Here is an 18,306-nt window from a genome sequence, read left to right on the forward strand (position 1 = left end):
TATTTGTCTATACCTAAAGGGCAGTCATCACGAACGGTTATCACCGTGTTTATTATTTTAATTAATAAAATGACAGGCTCCGCCAAACTAAACACCAATTGCATCCTCTGTTGATATTATATTTAGCTGTGTTTATTTTCACGATTTTCACAAATGGAAAATTTCCATCTCTTTTTCCCTCGGCTGGCGCTTAAGTCGAGTGAATATTCTACTTCACGCATAACTTTTGTCTGTAAACAATTTAAAAATTTAAAGTGATAAATCATAAAGTATTATCAGAGATCGACACCGTGCCAACTTTCTGAAACTTGTTTTCAATTTTAAATGCGATTCTCTGGGGTTTTTCGAATTTATTCCTACACTGAAATTCGTTCTCGCCCGACCTGTCAACAATTAAAAAATACGATTTTAAGCTCTTTGTTCGAATGAGTAACTTGTTTAAATCAACCGTGCATAGGTTGAGATGCAAATAGAGTTTTAAAAAGTTTGCCAGTTTCACCAATCCAATTTCTGAAGCTGTAGCGTCCAATTAACTTTAATTTGTGCAAACACTAACAAATAACTTCTGCTCCGAGTGTTGTAATAGATAGTGAGATGTATTTAGTCATGCACGGAGTAAGTGTTTCAAAATTCCGGAGTTTCCGGGACTTGCATCCACTTTAAATGCAGAGTTAAGATTGTTTCGAGCGGATTCAAAATCAAGTTTCATCACTTATCAGAGCTGTTCAAATTTGTGTTAATCAACCAAATGTACAGAGTTATAAATGATCAGTGCCGGCTTAGAATTCTGAGAATTTGTTCGCTGGGGATTGAATAAATGTCGTCTGTTTTCGCAATTTGCGCTGTGCAAAAACGAGTGGAGTGCCATTGATAATAATTATTTGCAAATTATTCCGCGAAGAATTCACAGGGCAACAGTATAATTTTTTCTAAAGATGTAAAAAGGATTTTTGGATATACAGGGCGTTTTGATTACGAAACAGTAGGAATCAGTTTTAGATCAGCTCTAGTTTTTACTTTTCTACTTTGATGTCAAATTTCAGCTTAAACAAGCTGCAATAAAATACTGTAATTAAGATTTTTTTAATGTCTTCAAATTCTTTCAAAATCGATGTTAGTTGACCAACCATAGCACTAAATGTTAGAACAACATCGTTTAGAAGACTGCAGTGGCATCGCAAGAACTAGTCTAAAGAAACACGTAAAATTTCATAATTTAAGACTAACACCGGAGACAGATCGATGAAAATCGAAAATTTAAACTAAAAAATTGATTAAATTGTACATTCTGTTTTTTGATTTTCTATTTCTTGTTGCTAAAACTGCTCATTTAAAATTTGGAAAAACAATTGAAATTTAAAACTACTACACCATTTCCAGGTGTATTTCAGAAAGCGTCAACTGTAATTAAAATTAGTCAGTTTAATTTCAGAAACCGTCAATTGTAATTAAGATTAGTAATTTGTATTTAGAAAAGATCACTCGTAATTCCCATTGAATATAATAAATTTCAAAACCTCATGCAAAAGATGCCGCTCCAGGACTGCACTGAAATTGCACTGAAATCTCACTATAAAAAAAATCTGTATTTTTTTAAGATTATTTAAGATTTTATGGTGATTGTGAGTAAATCAATTTGAAATTTGTTCATTTGACAGATGTTTAAAAAAAAGGTCTTGAAACCCTGCAGACGACACTTGTAAATTTATTGTTAAAGACGCACTACCGAAATTGAAAATTTTCAAATTTGCATGACGTTCTAAAATTCATTTGGTCAAATCTGAATTATAAATAATATTTTCTGAAATACAATTTACTAATCTGAATTACAATTAATATTTCCTGAAATCAACTTAATTCTTTCTGAAATACACTTGGAAATAGTTTAGAGCTGATATGATAATTCTATGTACGAATTCATACACAATAAAGTCTAAATTATAAAGAACCGTTGAGACTTTTTCGGAAAAAAAGGAAAGTTAAATTTTGAAGGTTTGTGTTATCAATAGATTTTAATATTTTTGATTTTTCAAAGAATTAATAAAAAATAAACTAAGGCGAATGTAACACCTTATTTTAAATTTTTATAAAAATAGAAGAATCCAAACCTGAAATTTCAACCTGTTTACTTGAGAATGTAACCTGGCGCATCCACCATTTTCCGCTTTCGAATTTTGTGTGTTGAAACTTAAAGTTTGTCTTTCTTTTAGGATGGAGTGTCTCTCGAAGGCGGCACAGTGACCGTCAGCGCCGACGGGAACACCACCACCAGCGCACTGTCCTTCACTCCGACCGCCGCCGACCACGGCCTCATTCTCACTTGCAAAGCCTCGAATCAACGGATACCATTTAGCGAGCAGCAACGCACATGGATGTTACGTGTCAACTACCCTCCCAAAGTGACTCTAACGTTGGGTCACGGCTTGGACACAAGCGTAATCAAAGAAGGATCCGACGTCTATTTCGAATGTCATCTAACCGCAAACCCTTGGGTAAGCCCTTATAGCCTCATAATAATATGTCAACGCAAGACGAAATGACTGTTTTTTGAAGGAGGTCGTATACGAGCCACACCCTTTGAATCAATTTGTGCTGCAGTAGTCTTGTTGATGTTTAGCGTTCTGTTTTTGCTCGTGGCGCTATTATGAGGCAGATGTCCGGTCCAGCGAGACGACATAAATACGTCGTGTCGCCCGTAAGTTCCGCCGTTTACACTGGGACATAATAACAACTTCCTTACTCCATTCAAGCGCAGAGGCTAGTATATTGCAAAAATATTAGATGAGAATGTAACAGCGACGCTCCATTTGGGGGAAGTGTCTTTGAAACCGCAATATTGCAGCTATGTTTACGTCGTTTTCGCTAAGGTTCCCCTAAAGTTGTGTCTCTACAGTGAACAAATTTACACTCTAGCTCCTTAATAACATTGTTCTTATTGTTGAACCGCTCTATACATGAACTTCCATTGGATATTTTGGAACTCAGTATTGATTTTCAAATTCACCAGTAAAAGCATAAACTTTTATAACCTGAATCCATACAGCCGTTTCGAAACAAGTCAACACCAATACGACTTCTGATAGCGGAAGTGGGTAAATTGAAAACCTTCCCATAAACCACCCCCACGAAAAGCCGAAGATTTTTAGGTTAGCAAAAAACAGAAGCACGAGCTTAGCCGCACTAAACTACATAGGTAAATAAAAACCGACAAAATTTAGACAACAAAAAAAAGTTATTTACAGGACAAACCCCGAAAAGACCGCATATTGAAACGAGTGGTGATCCGGCTCGACGGCGTAGCAGTTTACAGTTTGTTGCTCCAGATTCTTCTTCTTCTTAGTTAAACGCTAATATAAACGAGCTTCCGTTGTAATTTTTTGAGTACTGTACACGAACCCAATTAAGAGTTGAATAGTTTAATTAATTAATAGATGGAAATACTTAATAATCAAAGCTTTCTGCGGTGGACAAGCTTTGGAAAACATTTTAATCAGCAATATTTTGTTGCAAAAGTGAATACTAAACCATCAGGTACATTTGGTTAAGCCACAAAAAGGTGTTGGCCATTAACTAATTACAAACATTTTCCAACAAACTAATAACGTTAAATGATTTAAATTTATAGCTTTAACAATTTGTAGAAATTTGACAGTTTTACCTTTAGTATGTAGATTCAATTTCCAAGTAATGATATTCACAAAATGCAATATACCGTAATCCTGTTACACATGTCGACATCAAACACAACTGCACGTGCCAGTGCCACTTTAAGTGTCGCCTTCAGCCATCTAAAATTTAATGAATCTGAAAAAAGAAAAGTGAAAAGCGTACGCGAAGTTGTAATCTAAGAAGTTTACACGTACCAGGTGTAGCCTGAACCACCAGTTGAACCATTTTATGTTATTTTGTCGTCTATTGTTCTAAGATATGAGCTAAAGTACTAAAAGGATTATACAGCAACGTGGTTTAATCCTTCACTATAAAATAACAGATTGTGTTTTCCCCTGCGTTATAATTCCACGTCTAAAAAAGAAATCGATTCTATGTGGAAGAAATGTGACAAATTCCAGGATAAATCAAAATCCGGCACGTTACATTTCGTCTGTTCGCCTTAATGAAAAGTCTCAATCACAAACGTCCTTCGGGAGAATCCACATCCAGACATACAAACATTAGGATGCCACGTGGAAGTGATTGAGCTATAATTGCCCTTCCTCCGCCGCAAGTCCGAACTTCCACAGGACACATTTAATCAGATTTGTGTGCTTATGCGTTCGTTAGTGATATGATTAAGGTGGGAACTGTGGCATCATTTTGATTGTTGAGGATTATAAATATGCCGCTGATTCGATTTGGAACCCAGTCAGGACGCTAATGTGGCAATTTGTTTATAAAATTGGCCATTTCTGTCATTGTAATTGTACAACAAATCTGGGATTGAAATAAAATTATTGCCAGTATCGCAATGAAACATCCGTACTCTGCCCAGTTTAAATCGAAATAATAAATTCGAGAGTAGAAAATTGTCCGAATTTCCAATCACAACTTTGAAAACTCTCAAGAAGCTCGTAATTGCTTCTATCATTCGCCCTAAAAACTTCATGAACTTGATTTTGCCCGGTTTTATGATAAATCCCTTCATTTTCCTTCCTGTGCACAGGTGTACTTGTTAACATCAACTTAATTAGATAAATTGATTTTTAAACCTGGCGGAAATTGACAGGGTGTAGCCGGAACGGTTTGATTTACGTTTTGTCTTTTGCCATTTCCTCCCCCATTCGATATCCCACTTTTCATCAAGGTAAAACCATACATTATTTATTTTCGCGGGGCGATTTTCCTGTTTCCCAACCAAACTATCCCGATAAATTAACGGGAACACCTGTATTACAGCCGTTCTCAGATTCGAGTATTAAAGTTGTCCAACTTTCAATGCTGGTTCCGTTTCAATTTGTTTGGGGCTTTGAGAGTGTCTAAATCCATATATTCTAAACGCTGTAGGATAATATTTATTTACTCTCCAAATGCAGAACGGAATGTAAATAACACAAATAACATTGTTCAGTCATTAAATGTTATCGGAAAATGTAATATTACATAACTGTGGAGATATTCAGAATTATTATAATACTGTTGCGGTGAATAGTTTGATGAGAGCGCACTTGTTTCCATCACATGCATTATTGAGTATTATTAAGAATAGATACAGATATTTCTACAATTTTGCTCTTGAACGGCTTTAGCACGCTCGTGATGCATTTTATTCGCGAGGTGTAATGAATCTGCACAAGTTCGAATGCAACCGGTAACACGAAGCGTCAATTATTTTCAACTTTATTGAAAATATTTTTACGTGAAGAATTCAACGCGATTCGAGTCGCAATCCTGCCAAAGTTATCAATTTTTATTGATTTTAAAACATCTCCATCGAAACTTTAAATCGGATTTCAGGTTATTATTGCGCGCTGAAAAAATTGTGCTCAATCTCTTTAAGCGCGAGGCAATTTTATTTTAAACGATCTCTTTGGCCAAAATTTTTTTCATAGTCGTGTTTTATTTTCAGATTTGATTTTTCTTTCATGTTCAGGTATTTCTTAATTTGCGACGTAACTGAACAAAGCGTTTCTTTTTATTGCTGCTCAATTACATGATGAAAGTTGACACAAAGCAAGAGCTTGATGAAGAGAATTTGTGACATGAGATTAATACGATTTAATTTTTCTCCCCGAGTGCAAATGACAAACCTTCTATAAAAGCGCAAAATATCATCTCATATTTCATACTATTAAAAACATACACGTCACTAAAAAAGTTAATGCTATTTTCAGCGAAATTGAGTTTTTTGATGAAGTCACCCGAGCTTTAATGCTTCTCTATTTTGCTTCGATATGAAAGTTGTACATAATACGTGAAAGCAGATGACAGAAAAACGATGTTTTAGTAAATATGGCGTATACATAAAATTCGAGCCGAGATTTTCGGTGTCGTTGGCAATTCCCGACACGTCTCTCTTTGAATTAGAATTTTGCGCCGAGTCAACAACCCTCCAAAGCCGCGCAAAATTACACAAAAACAAAAATCGTAAATAACCATTCAATATTAAACTCTTTAACATTTCGTGTTGGAGAGTCGCCCCCTTTCAGAACTCCATCAACTAGAGTTTTAAAATCGTTCAATCATTCAGTATTACGTGCGTTGAACGTTGATATAGCGCAAACATGTTGTACGTTTCCTTTTAAGCTTTTGTGTTATATAAACAACAATTTTGGGATGTGCCTGTACATAATTGATGGAATTTCTGGTATCATGCATTAATAATATTAATTTAGTCGGAAAAAGTGGAGAATTGTGTTTCGAGAGTTGCGTGATCTACAAGAGCAGCTCTGTGTGAAATGGAAAGGCTGCTGTATATCACTGCCATTTGAATACAGCCGCAATATTATTAGTGAATGAAAACGGTAAATCAACTAAAACAAACCGAATCCTAATTTCAAACCTTGTCAGAGGGGTTTGCGTTCCATTTTGATTAGGACCGATGATTGCCGGTCCATCATATTTTGGACTGTACAGTTTGACTTGATAAATTCGGCTAATTGCTCAAAACGGAAAAGCGTTCAATAACCTCATTATTTTAACTAACGGAGAAAATCGAATACGAGCTGCTACATTTACCATTCAATTTGTGATCCAATATGTGAAATTACGACAATTAATTATTTATTTAGTAATTATTTCAAATTCAAAGTTTGATAGTATTCGCACCCCTGGCGCAATTTCGAGACGTGATTAATTTCCTTCAAACGAACCTTAAACGATCCGGTTTAATTATGGCATTTGTGCTCACTACCCCTGAAATTTATGTTTACATTTTTAAAACGACAGCGTCATCTGTGGAGGAGTCAGAGTGCGTCTATATCCATTATTCCCGACCTCTAGAGGGTTATTAATATTACCCTGGGGTTGCTCCCGCTCGTTCTCTTGTCTGCTGTATCTATTGACGGATGACATATTCTATGAGGTCTGCTTAACTCGAGCAATTTTTCATAGAACAATATGCTTTTGCTTTTGTTTGGTGGCACCAGAGGTTGCCTCCAGACAGTTTTCCTTCATTTAATTTTTTTTTCTGGGAGGATATTGACATTCTAGGGAGCGTTCGCATCCGCCACATGCAAATCATCGAACTCGCTGAAAACGTGGATGATTTTTACGATTCAACGTTTCTCCGATCTGCATGCGACTTCTTTTTCATCTTTAATTACAAAGAGAAGGGTGGTCTCAAATGTTAAAAATGTAAGAGGCAAGGTCGGGCATGAAATATATCTACTTAGGAAAGCTTCTTGGGATGGACGGAATAAGGGCGTTTTGAAAGGAGCTTTTTTGCGCTGGATGACTTTCTCTGACTCTAAAGAGAACGACATTAGGCTGATTAAAGCAACGGTATTGTAGATTATGGCACGCGGGGATAAAAAAGGGTTTTCTGGATGCCCACAGTGATTCGATAAAAAATCTTGCGTTCAAAGGTAATTACATTTTTGAGTACACTGCGTTTACTTTTGTGCATTTTAGTTTTCTTAACAACCTGCAAAATTTTTAATTTCTATACCACATTATTGAAAAGGTAATTAATAGTTATTTGTTTCACTAGGCTAGAAAATGGTCTTTTGGAAATGCAAGGAAAGTATTGAAATCCAAGCCCGGCAGCATTTCCAAAACATTTTCTAGCCGTGTCAAACACGAAATTTTGTGCGCCGTCAATTATTAATAGTTATTTATTTTGACTTTTGGTTTGAATTTGAAACGTCATTCCCTCATTTAGGGGAATTTCATCAGCTGGGAAATAAGTTGGTAGCATTCCATTCTAATCAAAAGATTGCAGATTAATTTAAATTCAAATGTGTTTCAGCAAATTTTTGTGGTATTTTTACTTAATTAATTTACCTTTATTATTTTCGAAGGTCATTGACACAATTGACATTTTTGCAGCGATGCCAACTTGCAAAATAAAACCAACTATTTGAAATGTCACGTTTGATTGCCTAGACATGCAAAAGGTGATTTTCTTGCCGCAAATGAGTGTCACAAATCTCATGAAAAGTGACGGAGGCGCACAAAAGTATAATATAATAATTTTGCACTTCTTCAGTGCATTTGTTTTTTTTAAATTTGTTTACTACAAGGTGTTTATGTTTCTAGCATCAAGGGGTGCTTTGAAATTCCTGTCATGCGCTATTTTGCCGCATTGTTTTCATAGTGAATATAACTATGTTCACAATTATTTCAAATATTACTTACGTCTACTACTTTTCAGTTACGGTTTTGTGTCAAAATTTTAGATTTTCAGGCTTCAAACCACAACTTGAACAATTTGTTTTCAAAACTAACTTTGTTCAATGATTGAGGTTAACTACAAATGTCAGTTGAAAAATCTAAACCCACATTTGTAACAAGCGGCAAATTTATTTGACATTTCATAGCCACCCTTGATGCTAGAAACACCTTGTATTATTTTATTGAGTATTAATATGTGAAATATTTACAATTAAATTCAAATTTAATATAACAATAAATGATTTAATTGCGATCAAATTTGTATGTAATTCGCATTCCATAAATCAGCTACCGACTAAATATCTTCTAAAATACACCAAAGCTGTTTCTTTTCTTTCAAATTCAGATTAAAAGCTGGATTCCACGTTGAAAATCCTTTTTCAATCTCTCCGTTTCTTACCGCCCGTATTGCCGGATGAGGCGTCCAATTACTCTTAATTTGTCTCTAATTCAAATTGATATCGATACTCGTTAGAATATTACAATCAAATAAACATTTGCAAAGAAACGATCCATTCCTCCTGACAGGACTAATCGTTAATTAAAGTTTTAAGATGAGCTAATTACGTTTTTTTGTCGTAATCCCGGATTTGCGTAATTGAATTTGTTTACAAACGGCGGATTTAATAAAGCAGGGGTGCATGAAATTATTGACCACTGGAAATTGCAGGCGTTGTGGGTAATGTGTTTCTTTAGTAACTTTGTTTATCGTGCAACCCTTGCGTGACGTATAAAGATTGTGGGATTATACAGGCTAAACTGCAAAAACTGTAAGCTTTTTACCGAGATTTTCGTCCCTTAAGTTGGAAAAGTTATAAATTTTCAATTATCTGAGTTAATCTGAAGATGCGTTTATATCAGGTGAAATTGTATGGGCGGGATTACATCTGGAAGAAAGTGACAACAGTGAACCAGGAATATTGGAAAATTCTCTGGATTAGAGGTGCAGATAGTATCTTCGAAGCAATCTTGTTACTCGGAGAGATTTGAACAAATCGCGTTTTTCGCCACTGCTTTTATTAAACACGTTCAAGGTTTTAAAATGACAATTTTCCGCCGAAGTAGATTCTACAGTCCGTATTTGGGATCTGCTAGTTAAATGTTGACAAAAAGATTGGAGGTGCTGAGAGTGAAGGTTTATTAACGGAAATTTATTTAAAAAAGTGGACTAAATTAGTAGTTGTGGCTTCGTTAGAGTGGTGCTATAACTAGATTTTTAATTAAATTTTAATGGAAAGCTGAAAACGTGGGCTACTACTTTCGGAATGTTGTGTAAGTGAGATCAAAACACATAAACGTATAGTAAACAATACTTCAATTTCAGAAAGAGCAAGCTTTTAAAAGCTTTCTTCGGATATCAGCCGTGCAAACTTATGTACTTTATCTCCTCGTATTGCTACTCCACGTTTATTTTTATCATTTCGTGGTTCGTGAACATTCTCCAAGGCTTCATAAAAGTCAAAAAGACCACACTACTTATACTCCAATAAGCGTATAATTGAACTCCATTCTTCTCGAACGGTACCACCGAACCTAATTGAGAAAGGTTTCACATCCGCACCTGGAGACGATCATAAAAGTGCACTTTGTCGCAGGTATTTGTAAAGCTACAAAAGTTCCCGCGCCAGTTCTTCGAATCAGCATAAAAACTACCCCGGAAGAGCCCTGAGCGGCATACAAAAACGGCGAAATCGTTGGTATCCAACTAAATCTCCCTCTTGCGGTTCAATTCAGCTTATGCGAGAATTTTTCTCCTTTCAAATTAGATTATTATTAAAATTCTATCCGTGACATGTTACTTCCGAAGTTGTTTTTGCTCCAAATAGCATTTGAGGAGTTATCGCGGAAAGTTTAATGCTGGCAAGCTTTTGCTGCGTTTTACGGTTTTTAAAGTCGTGCCCAAGTTTGGAACTAATTAATTAAATGTTGCATGCAGATTGCCGCAGCGGCAAGGTCGACGTGCGAAATTTTATGAAGAAGGGACGAAATAAAAAATTATTCTACTTTTTATCAGCCCTATTTCTGGACAAAGGACTGTTAAGCCGCTTTGACAGATAGGCGCAACTTTTATTTGACCGGAAAATTTATTTTATTGAATTTTGCTTAAATTCTTTGCATGGAAAACGAGCAAAATTGTCAAATCAGCTTTTAACTTGGCTCAAAACGCAAAACGTGTTGCTAATAAATTCAGTTATTGTCAAAACTAGACACCAGCCTTGATTTCTGGCCACAATTCTCCATAAATTTTAATGACAGAACGTTCAGTTGCATTGTGGAACCCGTTTGTATTCTGAAAACTGCCGCGTGAAATTCAGGAAAATATTTGCTTTCCACCGGAAAAATAAATATACTATATCAACTAGTATTCGCGATTTATTTTCATTTACATTTTAGGTTTGTAGAAATAAAGAAGAAATGAAAAGTCGCCGTTTGCATACAGACCAAGAAACAATTTTGTATTGAAATTGGACATGGAGTCTTACTATAATGGTGGTTGAAATTACCACCGATATGTCCTTATTATGTAAATAGAGCGGGTTGCAAATGACAAAATACTCTAAGTTGTCAACAGGGACATGACATCATGCAGATGCTATTGTTTAAGCGAGAACCATCCCAGATAGTCAAGGTTAATTTACATAAAATTAAAATAAACAGTTGCAGCGTGGTGGTAATCTGTAATTTAATTGAATAATTGTCTGAATTTACTTAAACAGCGGTGTGAATTTACGCTGATATAACTTTAAATTACCAACTAAATCAAAGTTGAGAACGAGGGTAGAATTCATTATAATCCGAAAAAAACCAAAACCACCCCAATCTGACCGGCAAATGTCATCTGTATTACCGTAAAAGACCTGAAATTCACAATTACGTCGCGACAACACTCAAAGTTGAGTCTTACCAGAAGCCAGAAGCTAAACAAGGCGACGTTTAAACTATTAATTAGTTTCAAATTCAGACTTGTTAAGTTCTAAGGCTAGAATTATTTGGCCCGGATAAGATTATTTAGCGACGAGGAAGTGAAAGGGCGCTTAGGACAAAATCATCCTTTGAAGTCAAGAAGGATCTGTTAAAAACATTATTTCTGTAGCCTCTAACGAAATCATTGAGTTTTTAACGTTTAACAACGCATCGTAAGAAAATGCGGCATTTGTAAATTAGCATCAGCTCGACAGAAAGAATAATGACCTAGTTCTGGTAGAAAAAGTTTGCATAAATTTCTCTAAACAAGGATATTAAATCATGTTGGATCGTCGCCTTTTAATTTATCGGCTTTTGTTTTGTCTGGCCGTGAAGACATGAAGAGTGATAAAAAGTTTCTATTAACATGTGCTCCACCTGAGGGAGTTCCGTCCAACACACACCGTCCTGTAAGTTTCAAGGAAAATCTATAGATACTGAAAAACAAAACTACGATAAGAACATCTTATTCAAGTTTTTAACGAGTACGAGTTTCTGTTATCGGAAAGAAATATAATAGGCCACTAACAAGTTGATATTTGCAACTAGACGAAACTGCGTGTTTATATCAAATCCATGTAAACATAAGTAATAACTAATAATTTACTCTCACCGTACGGAAATGGTATGGAATAGGTACGCCCGGACGTTTAGTTTACACATTGGCAATTAAGCGCCATTCTGCAAATACTGAAGCTAGCTGCAAACCATTAAGCTCTGTTGTGCTAAGTGCAAGGTAGGAAGCAATTTAGAGCAAGAAAGCTTAAGAATTATTCTGTCTGCTGCGGTAAGTTGCATTAAATTAGCATTAAATTGAACCTACTTTGAACAAATGCGATTTTCAGATATTTGAATATTCATATACCTACTGCATTTCCATGCACAAACTTCTGAAAGCATCTCTTGGGAATAAAAGTGTGCATAATTATCCATAATTAATAAACAACACCCTTCTATATTACAACATTGTGTTACAAAATTGGTAAATGCGCCGGGAAACCACTCTAATATCGAAATTTTTTTATTAAATAAAAGGCTTCTACCGCAAAACGAATCGTAATTAAAGTATTTGCTGCGTTCTCGTTGTTCAACAAATTCTACGTAAATTGAAACAAGTTGTAAGATTTTAAGCGCATTTCCGTATCTCTTCCGGTGAAATTGCCTCCTAGGGTTGCTGGAGAGCTTCGGCACCACAACAAAAACAAACAAGCTCCAACATATTTCTTGAATTACTGCTGAATGGGTTCCCACCCCTCTCAGCAGCAAAACCAGCCCCGCTAATGATTCATTATAGAGATGCAGCGGATTGCATCAGACATAAACTTGCTTGAATAAAGTATATCAATACTAGAACCAGATACGGACATGTTAAACCGCTAGTAGATAAACGTGATTACTTGTAGACTAAAAATTCGTTAACTAGGAGTCTTCATACATATGTTAATTACAAAATTAATTTTCAAGTCACGGAGAAAATGAGTTTGAGAGGCGCTGGGGAACTATTTTCCGGCTGCTCTCCTCGTACAGTAAAGTCTGTTAAAGTGATGCCGAGATAAACAAATAATAACAATAATTGGGGCAAAAGGGATTTAATAAGCAAGGTTGAAAAGTAGTCGTATATAACTCAGAGTGATTTATTCGCCGACCATAAATAAAGCGATAAAATTCACCTTAAATTCGGCATCGCACACGATGGAAGATTAAATTGGAAAGTTGGAGAATTAAACTTGGATAAGATAAAGTCCGATGAAAATTGCCTCTTGTGTGTGGCTAACCACCTCAAAGGGACCAATTTTACAGTTGATGCCACGTCGTCATTCACCAAATCCACGCTTCCAAGGATAGAGCTGCATGTGGTTATAACATCTCTCTTATTGCATTTCCGGCGAACTCGCACAATTCCCAACGCTAATAACACAAATGGTGTACAACTATTTATTTTAATATCTTCCTTCTTAACTTAAAGAATGATTTATCTCACCGTGGTTAGAACCATCTCCGTTATTATTTCCTTTTCCAAGAAAACAAGAAATTTAATAATGCAAAAATATATCGTATTTCATGCGTGCACAATACGAAAGATATTGTGGGATCGTAAACATCAGCTTCGACGATATCGTTATTGCATCACAAAGAAAAATAAGCGGCAATAAGTAATAAATTCAGCCAATCGTAAGTTTGCTTGTTCACAACGAGCAGTGTTTCCTTCAAACCGTGAACATATTTTTTTTTAATTTTTTTTCACATCGCGAGCTTAACATGTGTGTATTTGCGACTTCGGAAAAACGCACACACTGCAATTTATTGCAGCAGATTTTATCAGAGCACATAATGAATGTCTTGAATCTGAAAGTCAAATATCTGTGCGAATCGCTATAATTTTCAGGTTTTGAACACGTTTTTCCGGACAGTTTACGGGGAAATCGTATAGTTTTATATCGTGGAAAATAACTGTAAATTTGCAGTAAAAGCTGGGCCATGCACGCAGATATATAATCAGTATTCGTGATTTATTGCAACCACGTTTTAAAGCTCAAGAGTTAACTACAATAATAAAATAGAACTAACGAAGTGCTTTTCCTATGGAAAGTTCTCACGGTTATAAAAATCACGGTAAGCAAACAGCTTTGCGGCGATGTGACTTATAAAGCAGTTCAAAGTTGTTTGTTTGTTGGAACTGAAAGATTTTTTAGTACCTAGTCCTGAAAAATATCTGTTTTTCTGCGAATAAATTCAAAGTAATCAAATATAGTTTACATGCAGCAATTAACATAAGATTTACAATTTGAAAAATGACTGTTTCAATAGAATAACAGTTTGCTGCTCCGCTGGAGGTAAAATCAAATTTAATCTCGCAGACACTAAACGCACTTTACGGATTTACGACAGACTGTCTATAAATTTACTTTTGTGGCCTACGAGAGGTGACGTTTTTATAGAGGCTATAATGTTTAGCCTGTCATCGGATATGAATATTAAACTGAAAATTTGTTTCTGATACACTCATAATGTGATTCCTGGAGGTTAAATTGTAAAGTTGGTCTCTTTTAACCTGGCAGAATATCTCACTAACTTGTTCTCTTTTTACAGTTCATAATTTCGCAGATTGGTAAAACTCAAAAAAAAAACTCAACTTTCAGGAATAACTTTGGAATTTAGAATAAGTCTCATTTTTAAACCTTTTTAGCTGTTTTCACAAATTATTCTTTAGAACACAATTAACTCTTTTAGGTAAAATTTCTGACAATTCTGAACGTCAGTTTTTTTCACTCAGCGTTTTTCAGAAAAATTGTAGTAATTTTAAACCAGATGTAGAACAATTTTGTTTAAAAAAATCTCAAGTTTAATGAAATACAAGTTCTTCATGTTCTCTTATTACCAAAAAAATACCTGTATAACACAACAAAGGGGCGGCAGCACAGAAAATGAGCTTATAACAACTGTTTGGCATCGGTGGTCCAGGAAATAATACCACAAATGCTTTCTACAAATTCCGAGTTACTAATAATGTGTACGAAACAGATAATTTTAATTTACACTTATCTGATAACAACAGCATTGTACAACAAATATTACAATACAAATATTTCGTTACTTCTTAAATAAATAAAGTAAAGATTGCCGAATTTTCCATTATTCGTATAGAAAATGTTTATGCGATTTATATTTTACAACTCAATTTTTTGTTCGCTTCTAAATACACTTCCACAAGTTTTTTATGTCTGCGTTCTTCGTTTTATTTAAAAATAAAAAAACTAACAAAAGGCAAAAAAAATGTTTTTTTAAGAGGTAAAAACATAAATTAAAGGAGTTCATATACAACATAAATTGACCATTTCAATCAAAGACACTTTTCCACTTTTGATTAATTTATTATTCTAACGGCTAGATGCACATTTTTTTCATCTGAAAACTTAATGCTCCCTTCAAATCCGAAACCAGCAAACTCATTTTACTAATACGAATTTCACCTCTTGACAAACAACAATAGACTCTAATAACAGCACATATAGATTTATTAGGTCATCATTGTTAAACAGAATTTACATTTAAATAAACGTTAAACAATACGCTATTAGCAGTATTAAAGTAAAGTACTCATTAATTAGAGACAACAGCTGAGTTTATGAAAATGCTAGGAGACAACAAAACAACACTTTGTAAATATTTATCCATTTAAATAGTTAGAGATATTATTTTAGTTTTAATTACAGCGAAATGTTGAATGTATGCTTGTAAAATTCCTGTTTACTTAGCATTTCAGCGGTATAACTAATTGTCTTATTACAAACGAATGTACCTTGGGGTGTTTTAAATACAGAGACGTAATTATTGTGTAAATGGAACAATTAAGACTTGTGGAGACATTTTTGGAGCTAAAATGACAATTAAGACGTAAAGAAGAAAAGTTTTATCAATTTCGACAGCTAGTGCTTAAATTGATGCGTTCAGATTTAGCCATACTCTATTAAACGGTAGAATTTAACAATTTCTAAATAGATAATTTCGCATCCAATTACCCAGCAATTTAAGCACCGTTTCAGGGAATCTGCGGCTAAGAAACGCCTGTATATTTTTACCCTTCCTAATTAAGTCCGGGTTTCCGGTCGCTTGAGTAATGCTTCCTCGCGTTGGTAATTTTTGTTTGAAAGGGTGTATCTGTTGCAAGTGGTATAAATTAGCGTCATCACTGAAGCACCCTCGTCCTCATTTACATATCTGACGAAGCGAATCTGGGATTCGTTTTAATTGAGTTCGGAACTGATTACAGGTGCATAGAGTGTGGTGGTTGAGAGAAGGAAATCGTCTACTGAGCAATTCCACGGCTGGGGTCATCGTCAGCAACCAGACCCTTGTCCTGCAGGTAAGTTTCATTTACATAGGAAAAGCCGTGTAAACAAAAAAGAGGTTTTTCCTAGCTGTAATCCCAAACTTTCTACTTTCCATAAAACGTATTTCATGTTAAATATTTGAAGTTATAGCGATACTTTATTTACTAACCATCAGTAAAATATACGGACAATCACGGGCAAACAGCAGTGAGCACTTCAGAACATCAGAATAAAAGTATGATCAATGATACTATCATAAATTCATTTTTAATAATAAAATCGATAGGGAAACGGTGAACGGAAACGTGAGCTTTGTTCCCGCACATTAGAAAACACAATGGTCGGGGCTGTACCACACATCATTCTTTTCTAAAATATTTTTTATTCTGAACATAACATCAAAATTATTGCCTCATCACAATAAAAAATGTGCACAAACTTAAACAGGGGTTACAAATTCCCTCCGAAAATAAAGACATAAACTTTCATCAGACAGTTTCTTTAGACAAGAGTACGTATAAAATAATGGGAAACATAAATAGGCCGTAAACATTTATTTTCGGGGAGAAATGTCTCGGCAATCTTGCGAAATCTTGCACATTAAAATGACTTCAAGTTGTCATAAGACTTAATTATAAATAGTCCGTTTTTTATTATGTACATTTACGATTACAACAGTCTACAAAAATCCCTAAATTCTTGAAGCTCATCCGCCAAAACTGCACGCCATAGTTCCACTCCAAGCTCGTTACAAATAGATTAAATTTCTTGCAACCCGTTGCGTGCTCGGATTTTTTTCCAACAAAAACTAATTACTAAAAATAATTCTGTTTTAAATCGAATAATTTCATCTCAACTCCCCGTTTCAAATCTCATCAAATTCCTCACTTTGACGGTTTTATGATAATTTTAATAAAATAATTCTTGTCTTCATCGGTGTGTTCTAGAGCGTGAGTCGCGCCAGTTCTGGCCGTTACTGCTGTGAAGCAACGAACAAAGAAGGCACATCTACGAGTCCTCCTTTCCACTTACGAGTAAAATTCCCCCCAGTTTGCGGGGAAAGAGGCGGCCGAAAAGTCTTGGGGGCGGCCAAGGACGAGCCACTAAAGGTGGAATGTAAGGTAAGAGAGAGTAGAACTTTGTTGTTATATTTAATTAACATCAAAACAACTTTCTTCAGCGGCATTCCGCATAATTAACTGAAACTTCTAAACTGGGAGGGAACTATGACAATTCGTCTCGTGTTTACGGGAATTTCGAAAAATTATAGCAATGGAACGGTGGCTGCAACCCCGTAAGTCAATTAACCCTCACTGAATGATATATTAAGCTCATCGCCCAAACATGTTACGAAACAAAACCGCAAACCGAAATGTTACGTATCAGAACTAAACTAATGCAATAGCGCCGCACGAAATTGGCATTGTTGAACCCTTAATCAAAATTAATGGTTAATGGGGGATGAAGGTAGACGGGATTAGCCAAAAATGTTGTCGTTTTTGCCGATTAAAGAGATTTCGTGAAGGTTATTCCGACTAAACGCTTTAATTTCAGCAGATTTCACAAAGTTATGGAACATTTACACTAAAGAAATTTCGTTACATTCTAAACTTTACTTCAATGTTCGCACTGAAAGAAATTTTAAATTTTACACAAAATATGCTTCATATAACATGTCATTATGTCGTCTGCTTCCGTGAAATTAAATTTCTTTCCTACGAGTAGATAAAGATATGCGTTTTTTGGATTGCTTATATTAAGTTAAATATTTAGTGGAAAATGTGCAAGAAGTGAAAAAAGTAAATATTTAAACCACTAAAAAAAAAACTTTTCTGGTTCTCGCTTTCTAAGTTCCCTCAATCATTCGGATCTCGGGAAATAATAACGCTCTGGCCAGAAAATTGTCTTCTCTCCCTTTGTATATAATTACAATTTCTTGTTGCCTGCAAATTGAAATCCGAAGCCCATAATAATTAAATTAATTTTAGGGTCTCAAATTCGGGTTCTCCTTTGGCAAATTCTATGACGAAACAACGGTCTTTTCGTGTTTGTCTAAAATATTTGATTGGAATTTTAACAACTTGGCTAAAATTTTGTGGTTTTATGAGCATCAATTATGAAACAGATTTAATTAACAAAATACCTTTCTCATGCAGAACTCAATTTTCTATTTCAATAACTG

The 18,306-nt window shown here is 35.0% G+C and overlaps 1 protein-coding gene across 1 annotated transcript in view; it reads left to right on the forward strand.

The window, feature by feature from the left end:
• Positions 1-18,306, forward strand: part of LOC148181430 (nephrin-like) — a 130,834-nt gene that overhangs the window by 95,585 nt on the left and 16,943 nt on the right. Inside the window, exons 5-7 of the mRNA XM_088044651.1 lie at positions 2,211-2,492; positions 16,064-16,156; positions 17,072-17,245. Of these exons, the coding sequence (XP_087900777.1) occupies positions 2,211-2,492; positions 16,064-16,156; positions 17,072-17,245 (549 nt within the window). The remainder of the gene's footprint in view (positions 1-2,210; positions 2,493-16,063; positions 16,157-17,071; positions 17,246-18,306) is intronic.

This window comes from Gnatocerus cornutus, chromosome 1 (assembly GCF_029298725.1).
Source record: "Gnatocerus cornutus isolate USDA-ARS CGAHR chromosome 1, icGnaCorn1.1, whole genome shotgun sequence".
NCBI lineage: Eukaryota > Metazoa > Arthropoda > Insecta > Coleoptera > Tenebrionidae > Gnatocerus > Gnatocerus cornutus.